Source organism: Schistocerca cancellata, chromosome 5 (genome assembly GCF_023864275.1).
Source record: "Schistocerca cancellata isolate TAMUIC-IGC-003103 chromosome 5, iqSchCanc2.1, whole genome shotgun sequence".
Classification (NCBI taxonomy): Eukaryota; Metazoa; Arthropoda; class Insecta; order Orthoptera; family Acrididae; genus Schistocerca; species Schistocerca cancellata.
Genome location: NC_064630.1, coordinates 41,103,727 through 41,123,647, shown reverse-complemented (window position 1 = coordinate 41,123,647; position 19,921 = coordinate 41,103,727). Strand labels below are relative to the sequence as shown.

The following is a 19,921-nucleotide window of genomic DNA, read 5'->3' as shown; positions in this document are numbered from 1 at the left end:
TACTTGGGGTATGAAGTAAACATGACTAGCATTACGTTAACAAGCGACGACAATAGTGTTCTGAGCACATAAATTCTTTTATAGAGAGTCAGAAGCAGAAATAGTGTCACAATGTGGTGCTTAGCCCAGTGCTGCCAATTTCCAGGGTAAACACGGCTGGAACATGGGGCATGGGTTAGACACAGAGGCCACACTGGCAACAGAGCAAAGTACTCAGCATTTTCTCTGGGCAGAACATATCACAAATCCATTTTATTACTAGCATGTACACGTTTAAATTTCTAATCTTAACTGAAATTTGATTACCAAGTTAATAATGCATATAAAGCCAAAAATAGGCTAATATCACACACAGAAATGAACACATTATGAGTCTTTTCATTCTATTTAATGAAGAATTGAAGAGTGGCACAGGAATTTTTTTTATAACTTGTTCAACGAAACACATTTTCACAAGCCTAAAGCTGGTGACCTGTAAACATTGTCTGCTGAATATATATTTTAATTGCGCTATCCGTATGAAATCAAAGGAAGAGCATATAATCTATTTTAAGGAAATAAGAAAAAAACTTAGTGCTTACTGTGGATTGGCTTTGTGTGCCTTCTGAAGTTCTTTCTGCTTCTGAACATTTGCATCATTGTATTTCAGAACTCTGCTCTCAGGAACCCATTCATCCCAACTGAAAATAAAGCACTGTATATTAATACCCATGCTATTTTTACTACACTTGTTTTAACACACTTTTTACAACTAGTGGCTGTTCACATGCAGTAATTAATTGCCCAATTAACTGTTTTTACACAATACAGATTTTTTATAAATTTAGCAGGCTTTATCATTTTTAATCTCAATATACGATTTCTAACTGAAGAAATAAAACTTACCTATAGTTGGAGTGAAATTTTAATGGTATGAAGGTGGACTGAGGAAGTTTTGCAACACTAGGAATCAAAAGAAAGATGATCTTAGCTTCAACAGAAAGAGATATAAGGAACCATAGTATATTTTTGTGACAAAGTCATCTTTTAGGGAAATCATTAGTATTTACCTGAACTGATTAGGGAACTACAGAAAACTTAAAACTGGATGGCCAGACAGGAATCTGAATCCAAATACAAGTCCACTATTGTATGCACAACATCAGCTCATTTGGTGCCATAATGTCTGATCAATTTGAGAGCTCTCAAAGACATCACAACAGCACTTTTTCCTCCATATTTGTACATCTGAACATGGTTCAAGTGTCTTATTGACAGGCACAGCCTTCATCAGCAAAAGAGAAACATACACCATCGACACACACAAGCAAGCACACCTCATGCACGCATGACAGCCAACTCTGATATTGTGGGTAGGATTGGGGAGGGGGGGGGGGGGAGGGGAGGAGGAGGAGGAGGAGGCAAACGCTGTCTGGTGGAGAGTGCAGGGACTAGGATGCCAACAGGCACAGCCTCAGGAGGTTGTGGGACAATGAAATGGGGGAAAAAGGAGAGGATGAGGAAAAGATGGCCACTTGCGTTGGCAGTGATTGGCAAACAAAGACTGTGGGAGATGAGAATGGGGAGGAGATGATAGGACAGAGGATAAGGAAACTGTTGGGTGGAGGGTTTCCCCACCTCCCTGCCTCACAACCTCCTGATGCTGCGCCTGTTGACATTTTAGTCCCTGCACACTCCACTGACAGCATCCACCTCTCCACTCCATCCGTACACTAATACCCCTACCTCTCCCCCTTCCCCTTCCCCAACCCCCTCAGATGGCTGCTTCAATCCCACACGATAGCTGCATTCCAGTCCAAGCTGCTGTCTGAGTTGGTGGTTGTGTGCATGAGGTGTACTTGCTTGTGTGTATGAATGGTGTGTGTTTCTCTTTTGCTAATAAAGGCTGTGGCTAAAAGCTTTATGTAAATGTCTTTTAATTGTGCCAACAAGAGGATCCAAGCAATTAACTTTTTGAAAGTCTCATCGGGTTTGCTGCCGGATCCTAAAATCAACTCGATTTGATATTTCGGCTATCCAACCGATCGCCATCTTCAGGAGAATGCTGCTTCTTCTTACGAGTCCCACCGAGAGCTCTCAGCGGGACTCATCAGCAGAAGCAGCATTCTCCTGAAGATGGCGAACAGATGGATTGCTGAATATCGAACCGAGTTGATTTTAGGATCCGGCACCAAACCCGAAGAGACTTTCAAGACTTATTACGTAGGGAAAGCATACAAGTCTCATAAAATTTAACTTTTTTGTTATCAAACAAATATCTCTGAGCTATTAGATATATGAACACAAGTGTGTTCATGTGGCTCAGAGATTTAAAAAAAAGAGAGAGAGGGTGAAAGTGCTGCTCTTTAGTCAAGTCAGTCACCTCATTCAAGGTATGGTCAAAAGGTACACAGCAAAAATATTAGTGGAGCAATTGGACTTATCGTAGCTGCATGCCAAAAACCTGATGAACTTAGCAAAGATGACGATAATGAAGTTGACACTGAAACTCAATGCTCAGACAGACAGATATGGTGTGAATATCCTCTTGGTAGAAGAGGGAATATCTGATCTGGGAGAGATGGTCATATTAGAACAGCAACAATTGGATGTCAGTTTGTTTGATGTGAACAGAAGTATGAAGAAGACACTCAATGAGATAGAGGACCACACTATGAGACATAAGATTTAAAAATAAAACATATACATCTATAAAATAAAAGACACGAAATGTTTACATGTAAAATACAAGTAGTATTTGGAAGTTCTTCCTGAGATGAAATGCAAAAATATCATCAATAACATCACCTTGAATGTACCTAGCGAATGGCAATCTTAGACTTTCAGAAACTAGTCAAAGGAAAAGTGGGCATAATAAAAACTAAGTTAAAAAGTGCTTTTCTATCTACTGTTTGATATGTTTATACTTTCTTTCTCTAGGGGTAAGTACATGCTAAAACAAATGAATTTTATTACTTTAAGCAGTGATGAAATTAAATGATCATTATCAGGAAACAGCAAGAGGCAAAATTTTCAATTTTAAGAAGTGCCATCTTTGCAAGAGGTGCTGACATAAAGGTAAGTGACTTCAAGAGGGCAAGTCAGCATATGAAAGAGAAGTGAAAGCATCACACAGTTGAGGTGACAGAATAAATCGTTTATCCAACGGCTAAAGTTTCTGGACAGTGGTTAACAGATATTTAATCACTTCATCATGCTTTGTTATAATTTACATTTGAAAATATTTCTCTAAACTATTACCACCATGTTCTCTCACAATTACTTTTACTAATATCATGAGACAATGTTATGCAGAAATGAAGTATGATCTCTCATATGTTGAACAAACATATTAACAATTAAGCAAGTTTTAAAAGACATTTGAAATTTAAAAACTCAATTTCTCGCTGCACAAGACATCTTCAAGGATATATCTAAAATTTGCAAATACTTGTTTGAACCATACAGTCATCAGGGTTTATGCCAAATAGCCTCATCTGGTGAAGATTTTAAACTCTGAAAAATACATTACAAATATGCTCCACAGTAGTGCATTCTCTCTTTAAACAAACAATGATCAAACATAATCTGGTACAGCTTTTTGGTTCATATCAAAAACAACATAAGACCAATCAATAAATAACTCATAGCATATGTAATGTGCAATGAAGTAACATTTACACATCACAACATTTGTAATACTCTATGAAATGGAGTATGTTTTCCTTAACAAATTAAGCATGCATGCAACCTGAATACCTAATACTATGAAGGACATATGTTCCATGAAATCACTCTATAGCCACACAAACATTTGACAAAGTGGCACTACTATCTGATATGGGTGGGGTGAGTTTTTATCTTTTACGTTACTGACACTAATGAATTACAGTATTCAGTACCTCAAAAACCATATTACAATTACAATCAGTTGGTAATATCACACATACTTTCTTTTTCCATCAGAAAAGCTCTTCAAATCTTTTTGTAAATACTAATCACCATTATATCAGTGTGACTTGCACAATACTGGGTGCAGTAATCAAGTACCACAAGATACATAGAAACGGCATTACTTTGCTTTATCAACGAAGTGTCTCCATGAGCTGCTGTTTGTCACAATGAACATGCAAAACAACTCTGGACACGTGCAGTCATTCTGCAGCAACGGGTCATGTGATTTCTGTTTTCTTAATCTGCACTAATAGTCTTTTCATGAGATATCCTTAGAAAGAAGATATATGCATAGTCATTTGTTAAAAGGGCAGATGTCACATTTTTTATGTTTTCACTGGTTATGAAACCCTATCATTCTATGTTAAAAGGACGGCAATAAACTGCAAGTAAGTTTAAAATGCTGATATTTCCTTCATGTTTTGTTAAAAGGTCAAATGTCCTGGATATCTGCATCTGCCTTTTTAACAAAATACTTAATGTTATCCTGTTACAGAGTTGACATTCTACTTTGGCAGCTGTTAGTAGCGAGCATAACAATGCATTACAGTTGACATTACTAGGCCCCTGTTAGTTCAGAGCACAACAACGCATTATTATAAAATCTGCATTACTTTGTATGAATTTTACTGTTTGAAAGCACATTAAGCACCATGATTCCTCAGATTAAAATGGATGTGTTCTTAGGTGGAAACGAAAATAAAACCTCCGAAGTCATAAGAGATCTGTAACACAGCAAACAAGACAGGGAAGAGCATCTTATAAACACTACTCAGAAAAGAATGAAGATGCCAAAATAACTGATGGAGAATGCAGGTAATTTCATATTATTTAGTATTTTTGTCCCCCAAGTTAAATCAGTTCTACAAAAAGACAAAAGTCTTCCTAGAAATGTCATTTCAATAGAGAAATGTGAGAATTCATTTTAGTATAAATTCACTATGTTACTTCATTTATGATTATAAAAGCCCTGGCTATATTGTGGGATCACCATTCATCAATGATCCGATCAAACATATCTTTAATGTTGGACTAAGCCAGCATGTTGAACTACCTTGAAATTAATGCTATCCTGCTTGTAAAGTACCCATAAAAAAGCAAAAGGTGGAGGATCTTCACAGAATCATTTGATATGTGGAAGATAGCTGCAGTGAACTCCATGTGTACATTCTGAAAGACACTTTGGTGGAAGAAAATACTGAATCAGAGGACTAACATAAACTTATTACATAAGTTTTTCTTTTTAACTTCCTTTCAAAGCATAATAAAAATATGGGGTCATGTACAAGAATTCAAATCCCAATAAAGTAGTTACAACAACAAAAATAATCAATTATTGACAATGTAATGTAAAAGTTAGGCCTTTTTGTATGTGTGTGTTCTCCTGCTGCTGCTTGGTGAGCAGATTGTTTTATTTATCCATTTACAATAAAGTAGTTAACGTTATAGGATAGGTAAAAAGTCTACTCATCAAACTGTGGTAGGAGTACTTAAATTTGCAAGCTTTTGGAACCAGTGGCTCCTTCTGACAGAAAGGTTGAAGGGAAGGGAAGGGAAGGAAGAAAAATCACCCACAAACCCAGATCAAGGGAGACTTACCGGACGAGATGAGAATGAAAGACTCATTGTTTCAATGTTGTCCTTCAATCAGACCATGTGGAGCTCTCAAACATATGAGCAGCACACAGAAATGGACACAAGAGTTTCATATGCAGTCTCTATTATAGCTGTGCTACACTTTCTCAGAATTCTCCCCAACAGAAGTCGACCATCCGCCCTCCCTACAACTAACCTCAACTACTCCATCCATTTCATGTCGCTTTGCAACACTACACCTAGAAATTCAATCTTTGCGACTGTGTAAAGCAGCACACCACTAACACTGTTTTCAAACATTATGGGTTGTTTTTCCGACTCATGTGCATTAATCTACAGTGTTTTTTTTTTTTTTTTTTCGAATTTACAGTAATCCTAATCCTAAAGGATTTATTGGTGGCCAACTCCTTCTACTCCATTGATGAATTTCTTAGTAAAACCAACTGATTTGTATATAAGTACAACATAACTTCTGCACAATTTCAGTGCAGTAATGTGTTCACTGAAAATTTGTGTGTCTGTGTCTGTGTCTGTGTGTGTGTGTGTGTGTGTGTGGTTGTGTGTAAGTATAATCTAATTTCTGCACCATTTCAGTGCAGTAATGTATTCATTGTAAATAAGTATTTCAGTAGTTGTATTACATGTTTATTACCTTATAAATAAATAAAAAACTTTTTTATTTTAAATTCAGTGCATTAGTATTTGTAAAATGACTCTTAGTGTTCATTAAAAAATGACGATCATTCCACTTGGGACCTGTGGAATGGTACATTAGCTTATTTGTTTTAGTTGTAAATATTTGTCATGTATTGTTGTTTTTCTGACATGTTCCACATCCTGGAGGACCTCCTCACTACGGATCAATTGGAATGAAAGTAAATCTAATCTAATCTAAAAGTAAGCTGAGAGTCATTACACCAAACAGTAAACATGTACAAGTCATGCTGTACCGTAATACAGACATTTAACGTTCATTTTCATGTGTACTACAGCATCATCAGCAGTCACAGACTGCTGTCTACTGCATCTGACAGATCATTTAGGCAGAAAGAGAACATGAGCGGACCTATCACACATCCCTGGAGCACTCATGGTGATACCTTAGTCTCTGATAAACTTTCACCATCCAGGACAACGTACTGGGTTCTATTACTTAAGTCTTCAGGCCACTCATATATCTGATAACCTAATCTGTATGTTGCACTTTTGTTAACAGTCTGCAGGTACGGTGTTAAATACTTTCTGGAAATCCAGAAACATACGACCTGCCTCTTGCCCTTCATCCATTGTTCAGTGGATGCCATGTGAGAGATGGACAAGCTGAGTTCAGCACAAGTGATGCTTTCTAAATCTATGCTGATTTGTAGATAAAAGTTTTTCTCTCTACAGCAAATTTATTATATCTGAACTTAGAATATGCTATAGAATTGTTGACGATATTTATATGTAATTTTGCAGGTCAGTTCTTTAACCCTTCTTATACAAAGCAGTTGCTTGGGAGTTTGTGGTGGGTGAGAGGTTTTGCGACAAAATGCAAGATAAGCAAGGGGCCAATGCTGAAGTATATTTTCTATTAAATAGAATTGGGATTCCATTCAGATCTGGTGACATTTGTTTTCAACTCTTTCAGTTGCTCTTCAACGTTAGGGATGCTATTTATACATCTACATGAGAATTTGTGTGGCATTCAATAAATGTTATGTCTGTACAATTTTCCTGCGTGAATGATTTCTAAATGAAAAATTTAAAATTTCTGTTTTATTTTTCTTGCCTTCTGCTGCCATGCCAGATTAGTCAAGGTGTTACTGGAGAGAAGCCTCCAACGTGCTTAGCAATTTTACGTAGCGCCAGAATTTTCTAGAACTCTCAACAAGATATTTTGCAACATATTACGGGAGCACTTGGGGTACGCTTCACTCATCAATCCTTTTATAGATGCAAAAATGTCTAATGACATTTACATAATGACACTTCCGTTACCTTGGTTTAACTGCGAGTGCAACAATTTGTGTTTTCTCTACATTTTCCATAGGATGTTACTAAACCATGGTGTATCTTTTCCAACCTTAATCCAATCACATACGTCTCCAAAGAGCAATTGACTTTGTCCATAATTCCTTTATGTCCATCAGACTGGAACTAAATGACATCTGTTCATTGTCTAGGTAGGATGTTAACTGCTTCCCAGCTCTTCCCAGCATAACAAATTTCCTAAGCTTGTTGATAGGTTTATTTATTAACTTTTGGTAACAACTGTGGCTATGATGAACATTGTGATTGTTGATCTCTATCTATACTGATAGCATTGATACATCAGGCCTGTTTGCGGCACAGAGTCTAAAATATTTCCATCTCATATGATGTGTCAAACCAGTGGCACAAAACATGTCTCAGAAAATGCAGCAAGAACTAAGTTGCAAGACTATCTGTCCACACCATCTGCAATGAATTGCCGGCCGGGATGGCCGAGCGGTTCTAGGCACTACTGTCTGGAACTGCGCGACCGCTACGGTCGCAGGTTCGGATCCTGCCTGGGGCATGGATATGTGTGATGTCCTTAGGTCAGTTAGGTTTAAGTAGTTCTAAGTTCTAGGGGACTGATGACCTCAGAAGTTAAGTCCCATAGTGCTCAGAGCCATTTGAACCATTATTTGCAATGAATCATAGATGTCCCAGTTTATACTTGGTAGGCTGAAGTCATCTCCACCCAATATCCCAAGACCAATGTACTTCTGCACTACTTAGTGTAGACTTTCTTTTAATGAGAATGTTACAGGAGAACCATGTGGCCAGTAAAAGCGTCAAATGTTTCATATGAGTTCACCACGGCCAATTACTTATGTCCAGAAAACTTTGCAGACATACTTAATTTTGCCCTTGATAGATATATTACGAAGGTAGGTTGAAAAGTAAAGCACATACACCTGTAGAACATAAACAAAAACAATTAGGCAATTATGGCAAAAAGTACATTAAAGTACAATTCTTAAGGTTCAAAATTGTATTATACCTTTTGCAACATAGTCACTGTTAAGAATAACACATTTCTCCAGTGTAACACGTTATTTCATTCTGTCACTGAAAACTACTACTTCTGACTTTTTTCGAATCTAGGACTTAACAGCTGCCGTCACCTCATCTTCTGAGGTCTCTCTTGAGTAAAGAAAAAAATAAAAATCGCAAGGTGCAAAATTGGGGCAATAAGGAGGGTGTAGAATTAGCTCAAAATTCAGGTTTCACAGAGCCTCTTCAGCTGTGCGCGAGATATGTGGATGAGCATTGTCATGTTGCAAGATTAATGGCACCAGGCTGCCTCTTAACACAACAAACTTATTGTCAGAGGAGTTTCAGAGTCTCTACATAGTGAGAAGAGTTTACCATTGCCCCTTGTAACAGATAATCAGTCACGTAAACTCAGTTTCGCCAGAGGAGAAGATGGGTGGATACATTTAGCACTCTTTTCTCTTCTGGGTCATAATTATCTGCCACTCAAAACACACTGGATGAATGCAACACATTCAAACTATGCATGCATACATACATACAGAGCGGGAAGTTACCGACCACATGCTATCTGGAAAATTTCTCCGTTTCAAGGTCATTTAGGTCGTGTTCTACAAGCACGTGTGCATTACTTTCCCACCAACTCTCATGTTTTTGTCAACTGCAATGAACACTCCCTTCCTATACAATCCTTTCAATTTATGTTCCATTTTATGTTAAATATCCAGGAGCATCCTGTTTTTAGCTCTCGGATCAGAGCAATAGCTTTCTAGTGGGTGGTACATTTAAGGACAGTGTTACAAATGCTGCAGCAATTTACTGTTAATATTCAAGTGCATATATTCAAAGTGCATTTACATTTTAAGTTATCTGATTTCACTCTCTGCTTACTGATGGGCAAGCAGTGATTAGAGGACCTCAAATTATCACCTAGCCTGCTTCCTCTGTCTAGTACACCCTTGACCTAGCAAGGGAAATTTTACATTCTCCACTTCTCAGGCCCATTAGCAGATCTAGGTATCTGCAACAAAGATTGCACAGAATCAATACAGCCTCTAACTGGAGCACTACACTTGGGTCCACACCAAAGGATCTTGTTCAGTTCTGGACACAATATCACACCATTTGAGTAAATTTGGTCTGTTCTCTTGGTACCAGAAGATCTGAACTGCTAAACTGGGAACTTAACTGAGGTTCAAACACATACTTCACTCACACCACACACTTATTCTTACATTAGGCAAGTCTCTGTACCAGGGTTGCTCAACCTGTGGCCCACAAAGTGAGCATCTATCACATAACAGGTAAAAAAATTATTAATTCATTTATGTTAAGTTATGAAAATTAATATTTTCAATCTGAAACTCCTCCCCCCCCCCCCCTCTCTCTGGTCAGTTTTTCTTTCTTTTTTTTCCTCAGCAGTAATTGTTAGTGTTAAGTATATTATCTGCGGCACAAAAACACTTTTCTTCTTCCAATGAGGGCCAGGTAAGCTAAAAGGTTGGACATCTCTGTTCTACACCTTTGGCTGATCTCTCTTCTTCAATAGTGTCCTTTCTTCCCCTTTTTTATTTATTTTGATATAATTATTCCATTTTACCTCATCCCTCATATTTATCATTTCTCTCTGTCTTTTACCAATTTTGTTTGTTTTACATTTCTGTGGGTGAATAAATTGCAAAAATCAGGCAGCTGAAATAAGATGTCTGTGAGCAATAAAAGGTTACTTTCTAAGGGCTAAAAAAAATGAATAAATTACTCAGCAACCAAAAATATTTTTTTCAAATGAAAAAGTATCTCTGAACAGAGGAAACACAAAAACACCACATACCACATTCTAAGGACAGAAAACAACATTCTCGAAATTTGACCTCTAATGCATCCTACTGGAAGAAGATACATTGAAAATCCCATGAAAAGATGGTCCAAAACATGAGGTTGAAACAGGCCACAAATCAATCCATGAAAAGTAAGTAGATAAATAAGAAAGCAAGTTACTGTTTACACCAGTTTCCTGTTTGACATGAAAGCTGTTGAAATAGTGTCAAATCAAAGGCTAGCATCAGGGTGGAAGTCATAAGAAATATATTTATGTTTAATTCCATAATTCATTCCTACATTTGTCTCGCCTGATCTAGGATGGGAAGAGACTATTTAGCATCTGTATGTTGTAGTACCGAAATACGAGTAATTTAATAGCTGTGCTGCAGTAATGAACTTATCTATGTGTATATTCCTGCTACTTCGCAATACCTTAGGTCAGGGATTTTCTGTCTGCATTGGTGAACATGTGATTTGAAAACACAGTTACTAAACAGAAAACAATATTCAAACTGGGGCTTCTGTTTTTTTCTGGGAACTTTCTAGTTCTGATAATTGGGTGATGGCACTTGTAAACCCTGTCAATTCATCTTTTATAGTGTGACAACATTAACACGTGGAAAGCAAAGTGGATCTACCATACACAGCTTGCAATCAGCCATTTCACAGGAAATGGAAGAATACAAAATACCTTTGTTTTCTTTGCAAGAACTTCAGTAACTAAAAATTATGAACTGACACTCTCTTGAGTTCAAATAATTGAGTTTATTTTCTACACGACTCAGCTAACAATGTGCATAGAAGAAGACTGCAAGAATTACAAGAAGTCAGAAATAATCCAATGAATTTCATACAGCCACTTGGATTACGACAAGGGGAAGGAAACACGCTATGATTTATACATACTGTTCACTTTAAGATTCAAGTAGAAAGTAATTCATAATTACCTTGTACAAAAAATGTTGATGACAAAGTTTCCTGTAAATGATGATACTCCTAAAAAATCACTTTTTCAAGTTTGATAAGTTGATATGAGATTTGAGAGCACAAAATGCCAACACTGAAGATACAAAATTATTTGTAGTTTATTGAAATCAATGCTTGAAAAATATGAATCTTTCTTTATTGTTATGGATACTTTATCAAGTGTGCAACTACAATGGAGTAAAAGGCAGACTATTAGGTGAAGAAGCAAAATGTAATGGTTTCAAATGTAGCAAGAAGTCACAAAATAAAAGGCTGTCTTCAATACAGAGAATGCATCAGGGAGTAAGTAATTTTCAAAACAAAGTCGATTCAAACAATAAAACTTGGCTCAAAACATAGATATGTTTCTGTTATCATGAAGGACTTGTTTAGTAGTTGTTGAAACTTTGAGTCTGTGGTAAGAAATTTGAAATAGGAATTAAAGGTGTTCTTGCAGTACCTAGAATACTAATTAACATTTTGCCAGTTGGTTGGTTTGCAGGGGGAGTGGGTTAAAGGACTAAGCAGCTAGGTCATCAGTTCCTTGGTCGAGAGGTATGTCATCCAGAGTTAGTAACATCACCCAAAAATTTAAATGAATTGTGAAAGTACATAAGCATGGTAAAACTGAGGCACTGGAGGACAAATTGATGTCAGAGCTTAAAAACAATTTAAGGAGAGTTAAAGGTACACAGCTTGGGCCAGTATGTAGGTCAGAGAACAGAACAAGGCTTCCTCCATGGATCATCTGTGGCAACAAGAGACACCCCATCTGCATCTGAACCCTGCCAAACCAATTAAGGGCTAAAGATGTTAGAGAGTACAAAACACCTTCTAGCCAGAAGATTTGTAATAACAAAAGTGAGACACTGACACCAGTTGAACTGACAATAACAAAATAAGGTGACAGAAATGATCAAGTAGGTGAAGTCAAGCGAGTGTCCCTTGGGACACTGCATGCAACAGGGCCATCTATCCCACAGCCATCCCACCACCTATCTGTTATAGTAACAGGTTAAAGATGGGAACAGCATCATTATTCATTAATGTGCTACCTCTGAAACAGAAAACAGGATGTGGCAGAAAAAAGGACTAACTACATCTAAAAGCAAACACAACAGAGTAAAAGAGGGATGACCAAAGGCAGCTGGCAAAGGAGACTGAGTTGAGAGTGTTCTCCAGACCCAGCACGCAGCAGGAGATGCCCCAACCCCAACCACTCGTCCCTTGCCCAGAACTACACTCCTGGAAATTGAAATAAGAACACCGTGAATTCATTGTCCCAGGAAGGGGAAACTTTATTGACACATTCCTGGGGTCAGATACATCACATGATCATACTGACAGAACCACAGGCACATAGACACAGGCAACAGAGCATGCACAATGTCGGCACTAGTACAGTGTATATCCACCTTTCGCAGCAATGCTGGCTGCTATTCTCCCATGGAGACGATCGTAGAGATGCTGGATGTAGTCCTGTGGAACGGCTTGCCATGCCATTTCCACCTGGCGCCTCAGTTGGACCAGCGTTCGTGCTGGACGTGCAGACCGCGAGAGACGACGCTTCATCCAGTCCCAAACATGCTCAATGGGGGACAGATCCGGAGATCTTGCTGGCCAGGGTAGTTGACTTACACCTTCTAGAGCACGTTGGGTGGCACGGGATACATGCGGACGTGCATTGTCCTGTTGGAACAGCAAGTTCCCTTGCCGGTCTAGGAATGGTAGAACGATGGGTTCGATGACGGTTTGGATGTACCGTGCACTATTCAGTGTCCCCTCGACGATCACCAGTGGTGTACGGCCAGTGTAGGAGATCGCTCCCCACACCATGATGCCGGGTGTCGGCCCTGTGTGCCTCGGTCGTATGCAGTCCTGATTGTGGCGCTCACCTGCACGGCGCCAAACACGCATACGACCATCATTGGCACCAAGGCAGAAGCGACTCTCATTGCTGAAGACGACACGTCTCGATTCATCCCTCCATTCACGCCTGTCGCGACACCACTGGAGGCGGGCTGCACGATGTTGGGGCGTGAGCGGAAGACGGCCTAACGGTGTGCGGGACCGTAGCCCAGCTTCATGGAGATGGTTGCGAATGGTCCTCGCCGATACCCCAGGAGCAACAGTGTCCCTAATTTGCTGGGAAGTGGCGGTGCGGTCCCCTACGGCACTGCGTAGGATCCTACGGTCTTGGCGTGCATCCGTGCGTCGCTGCGGTCCGGTCCCAGGTCGACGGGCACGTGCACCTTCCGCCGACCACTGGCGACAACATCGATGTACTGTGGAGACCTCACGCCCCACGTGTTGAGCAATTCGGCGGTACATCCACCCGGCCTCCCGCATGCCCACTATACGCCCTCGCTCAAAGTCCGTCAACTGCACATACGGTTCACGTCCACGCTGTCGCGGCATGCTACCAGTGTTAAAGACTGCGATGGAGCTCCGTATGCCACGGCAAACTGGCTGACACTGACGGCGGCGGTGCACAAATGCAGCGCAGCTAGCGCCATTCGACAGCCAACACCGCGGTTCCTGGTGTGTCCGCTGTGCCGTGCGTGTGATCATTGCTTGTACAGCCCTCTCGCAGTGTCCGGAGCAAGTATGGTGGGTCTGACACACCAGTGTCAATGTGTTCTTTTTTCCATTTCCAGGAGTGTAGTTTAAAACATTATATCTGAGAACATAAACCATTTTATCAGACAAAAATAAGAACCAGTTCAACTGTCAGTGAGTCATCCATCACCATGCTTGGTGTGGAGAGCCAGAAGGAGAGGGGCATTCTACCACAATATGAGCTACTTTACACAAGGTTTCACAACCATCACATACAATAAAACTATGAGTCAATCTGGTCTGACCGATGCGGCGAGGGCAGAGAATGATGGCTTTCTTCTGAGACGAACAGAAGAAGGTACAGTATGCAGCAGTAGTTTCCTTGACAGTGTGGAGTTTATTGGAGAAGGCATTAGCCCATAAGATAATGTTCCATCTCAGTGTGAGGAGAGACATTATTTGCAGCTAAAAATCTGCACCTGGGCTCATCAAAGCAAATGTAGGGGAAGTTATCAGTTGCCTAGCCAAATGGTCAGCCAGTTCATTCTCTGGGATACCTATATGATATGGGACCCAGAGAAAGACAACTGAGTAGGCAGTATGATTAAGGTTCGAGGGAAGATCATGAATAGCAGATATCACAGGGCAACAATCAAGTAACATCAATCAATAGCATGGAGACTGCTCATTAACTCATTATAAATCAAAATGTGATCAAGGGGGTCTGTTTAATAAAATATAGGGTTCTACCAATGGATATTAGCTCCAACAGAGGAACACTACCAGCTCCCACCCACAAATAGATATTAGATCCAATGTAGGAACACCACATGATCTTAGCAACAAATGTGTTCCTGAGCAGTGGGAGATGTAAAAGTATATCCCATCCTAGCCACAGTTTTACAGCCAGCAGTGTAAGTGACTGTAGCGCTGTGATACTCTCGGAGAACTGAGAGGAACAGACACCGTAAGGTCACATGGGCGACAAACTTTAGGTCCTTGAGAAAGATCTGTCCTAACTTACGATCTGGGTACTAACGACAGGAGACAGTGTCGGAAAACATGGGAAGCACATTCTAAGGAGGTATGGTGAAATCTCGGCAGAGGGCCTAAAGGTGCTTTCCAACTGGTAATTCCATCTGAGCCTGTGTGTCACAGGGTTGATGCCCATAGTATGGAAAAATAATTAGATAAGTTGGATGACTTGGACAGTGTCAGATGATGATAGCATGAGAGATCATGCTTTGTTGGTACCGCAGGAACTGAAGAAGTTAGATCCCCTCTTTGGTAACGAGACTGTCTATATGATTAGTCAGAAAGGTGCAAAGTGGTTAAACTGACTGGGTCCAGCAATTTCAAACCTAAACATTCACTGTGCCACAAACCTGGCAACCATAGTCCAATCAGAACAAGACCAGAGCCCAGTAAATATGGAGCAGAGTCACATGATCCAAACACCAAGAGTTGTGCACAAGAAAGCATAGTGTGTTAAGCTTATGCATGCAGCTAGTCTTTATGCAATAGATTTGGGTACGCCATTCAGCTTTTTATCAAAGAGGAGTCCCAAAAATTGGGACTGCACTACAATGTCCAAATGCTGGGTACTTCACTGGAATGACAGAAAGATATGACTTACATTTTCACTGGAGGCTATGAAGCCATGGGAAAGGCTCCACGTGGATATCCTTCATCCAAAGCTACAGAACGTAAGCTATACCAAAGGCAAAAGTCATTGACATATAGTGCGGAAGTGACCCATTCTACCAACAGAGGTAACTAGCCCATTGATGGCGATGGAGAAAAGTGTAACACTCAGCATAGATCCCTGAGGGATGATCCACTCTTGGACCCATTGGAAGTTGACTGATGCATTGATTCTAATCAGAAACAACTGGTGGGATAAAAACTGATGGATGAAAATTGGTAGGCCACCTTGAAATCCACAGTTGAGGAGAGTAAGTAAAATGTGATGTTGCCATGCAGTGTTATATGCCTTATGTAAGTTGAAAACAAGTAATAAATGTGTAAAAATAAATAATAAAAAAAACTGGATTCAGATGTTAGCATTTAGAAAATTGCCTATTTATTTATTTACATGTCAAGTTCTGTAGGACCAAATTAAGGAGCAAATCTCCAAGCTCATGGAATGTGTCAGTACACCAAATTATAACATAAAAGTAATAACAGATAAAAATAAAATGTTTATGAACCAAAAAAAAGTCAAGACATAAGTTTACTTAAACACAATCAACAATACAACAACAACAATCAGCTCAATTTTTCAAGGCACTCCCTGACAGAATAGAAGGAGTGGCCCCTGAGGAAACTCTTCAGTATCGATTTGAAAGCACATGGATTACTGCTAAGATTTTTTAATTCTTGTGGTAGCTTATTGAAAATTGATGCAGCAGTATACTGCACACCTTTCTGCACAAGAGTTAAGGAAGTCTGATCCAAATGCAGGTTTGATTTCTGCCGATTATTAACTGATTGAAAGCTGCTTATTTCTGGGAATAATCTAATACTGTTAACAAGAAGTGACAGTAAGGAATAAAGATATTGAGAGTCAAATGTCAAAATACCCAGACTTGTGAACAGGGGTCTACAAAAAGGTTGTGAACTTGCATCACTTCTTGCCTGAACCGCCCGTTTCTGAGCCAAAAATACCCTTTTAGAATGGGAAAAGTTCACCAAAATATAAAACCATACAACATAAGCAAATGAAAATAAACAAAGTAGACTAATTTTCATGTTGAACAATCACTCACTTCAGATACCGCTCGAATAGTAAAAATGGCAGCACTAAGTCTTTGAACAAAATCCCAAATGTGGGCTTTCCACGACAGTTTACAATCAATCTGAACACCTAGAAATTTGAACTGTTCAGATTCCCATTCTGTGGAATTGTAATGTCAGGTTTTGTTGAATCGTGTGTTAGAAACTGTACAAACTGAGTCTTACTGTGATTTAGCTTCAGTTTATTTTCTACAAACCATGAACTTACGTCATTTGAAACCGAGCCAATTTGCGCACAACATCCTTTACTACCAAGCTAGTGTCATCAGCAAACAGAAATATTTCAGAGTTACCCGTAATACTAGAGGGCATATCATTTATGTAAATAAGGAACAGGAGTGGCCCCAACACTGATGCCTGGGGCATCCCCCCATTTGACCGTACGCCACTCAGACCCCACATCACAGACATTCTCAACACTGTGAATAATGACATTTTGCTGTCTGTTGCTAAAGAAAGAGGTGAAACAATTCTGAGCTATTCCCCATTTCTATAATGGTTCTACTTCTGGAGCAATATTTTGTGATCAACACAATCAAACCCCTTAGTTAAATAAAAAATTAAAAAAAAAAAAAAACGATGTCTAGTGTTCAAAACATTTCCCTCCCAGGGAAGAGAGAATGTGGCATTTTCAGTTGCTACACCATTTCTAAAACTGAACTGTACATTTGATATAAAATTCTGTGAAATAAAATGATCAGTTATCCTTACATAAACAGCCTTTTCAATAACTTTAGCAAACACTGATGGCAGAGTAGGTCTAAAATTGTCTACATTATCCCTTTCTCCCTTTCTATAAAGTGGCTTTTCTACTGAGTACTTTAATCATTCAGGAAACTGACCATTCCTAAAGGAAAAATTACAAATATGGCTAAATACAGGCTATAAACAAAAACAATTAGTAGTTTAGTTTCATTTAATTCAACTGCCCCTGCACAACATTCACATTTTCTGTTCAGTGCAGTGCCGCAATACGTCTATGGACTCAAATGGAATACTGTTTTTTACGTACATGCCCATTTCCCCACCCCGCGAGGAACTCCTTGAAAAATAGCCAGCTAGTCTGCATCTTGGTAAAGGAAGCCTCAGAATTTTCAAATTATTTAAGTGGTACTCTGATATACCAATAATTTCAGTGTCAACATCTATAAGCAGTTCACTAACTTTATCTCTAATACCTCCTATATTTTGATGAAATATGCTAATTCCTTCTCTACTTGGAAACATGATGGCCTTTGAAGGTGGGCCTTTAGTTACAGGGACTTCCTTTAAGCAGGCATACCTATCAGTTGACTTCAATCTAAACTGACAGTTGTATACCTCTGCCGTCTCCTTAGCCTCCTCTCAGACTGCTGTTTACAGCCCAACCAAATTGTCAACTGCAGATAGTCCCAACCAGAAACCACACACTGGCAAGGGGACAAAATATCCTACTATTGAAGAAACCAGCATAATTTTTGGGCTTCCATCCTTTCTAGCAGTTTGCAAAGTACATGGCGAGTCTGACTGACTAGTCGCTGTCAGTGGACATGAGGTTTCTGCCTGGATTAAGGACTAGGATTATACTATCTCACCATAGCACAAGGAAAATACCTTATATCCAAATTTACTGTTGAAAACCCACAGAGTATGAACTCTCTAAGTAACATTGAGATGTTGGATCATCCAGTAATGAATCAACACAGAGTCTGGGGCCATACTGTGTGATAATTAAGACAGCCTGAAGCAGTTCTCAATCAGTGAAAAGTTCTTTAGAGAATTCAGCATGATGCGAGTAAAAGCAAGAGGGAGATGTCTTGAACTTATCCTTTATGTGATCAAAAGATTGCTGCATAAGAAGAGGGTGCCAATGCTTTTGATACCACCATGGAAGTGAGGCCAGAACAGCTGGTGATCTTTAGTGGCCCAGTAGAGTACAGTGTTTGGCCCTCACCTGGAGGCATAAATTCTCAAGCGCAAGACGTAGCACTCCCAGCATTTCTTCATATGGTGTTTAATTAGATAGCGAGCCTTAGTGCAGAGACACTCAAAAGTGATGAGAATAGTCTGTGAAGGATGACACTTAAGATACTGCAGGGCCCTTCAACAATCCTGAATAGTTGTTGCAACATCTTTGGTTCACCAAGGCACCGGGTGGTAGTGGAGGGAGTCTGAATAAAGGAGAATAGCAGTTCCAGCAGTGCAGGTGATCATGTCCAAGACATCTCCCACAACTTTGTTGATGCAGTCTGACAAAGAGGGGGCGAAGAAGACAGCTGAGGTATACAACTGTCAGCTGGCTCTTCAAAGAGCTCAGTGTGGTAACCGATCTGTTGGACTATAACATGGAAGTGAACTTATTGCTGTAGCCATTGTTAAATGTATCTAAAGAGACTGGATTTACTTTTACAAGCTTTTGACGATGCGTACCTGATAGTCTTGAAAGACAGACTCCCTGTCTTTCCATTTTTTCAAAAGGCAATAGCCCACTGCATACAATCCTCTGTTACGGTCACGGGCAAAGTGCTATTTGACGATTTTACATCATCAAAGCAGCCTTTATCTTCACCATCACAGACGTCCTCAACTGCACGCTCCAGCTCCGTTGATGTAATGAAAATGTTTGACTAATGTGACTGTGGTGTCACTGCCAGACACCACACTTGCTAGGTGGTAGCCTTTAAATCAGCCGCGGTCCGTTACTATACGTCAGACCCGCGTGTTGCCACTATCAGCGATTGCAGACTGAGCGCCGCCACACGGCAGGTCTAGTCTACAGAGACTCCCTAGCACTCGTCCCACTTGTACAGCCGACTTTGCTAGCGATGGTTCACTGACTACATACACTCTCATTTGCAGAGACGACAGTTTAGCATAGCCTTCAGCTACGTCATTTGCTACGACCTAGCAAGGCGCCATATTCAGTTACTATGTCTTCTGAACAGATAATATTGTGACTCATGCACCGTTAAGAGCGACGTTCATCATTAATGGATTAAAGTTAAGTATCAAACTAATTACGTCCACTTTCTGAATTCTAATTCCTTGTCATGTTCCAGACCTCACGTCAGTATAGTCCTTCCCTCCTCACGCCAGCCTGCATGAGCTAAAACGCGTGCATTTTGGCCTCCACTAGTAACATGGTGTTGGCTCTTCTGCCAACACAACAGTGACAATGGTGAAATGGCAGCTTCACTATTGCCATCGTCATCCTCTTGTACACATACACCAAACATCAACCCACTATTTTCTTCTTTATCTAGCACAT

At 39.8% G+C, this 19,921-nt stretch overlaps 1 protein-coding gene across 1 annotated transcript in view; it reads right to left on the bottom strand.

Annotated features, from left to right (window-relative positions):
• The window catches only part of LOC126187324 (mortality factor 4-like protein 1), a 131,702-nt gene that overhangs the window by 88,797 nt on the left and 22,984 nt on the right, over positions 1–19,921 (bottom strand). Inside the window, exon 4 of the mRNA XM_049928342.1 lies at positions 582–680. Within this exon, the coding sequence (XP_049784299.1) occupies positions 582–680 (99 nt within the window). The remainder of the gene's footprint in view (positions 1–581; positions 681–19,921) is intronic.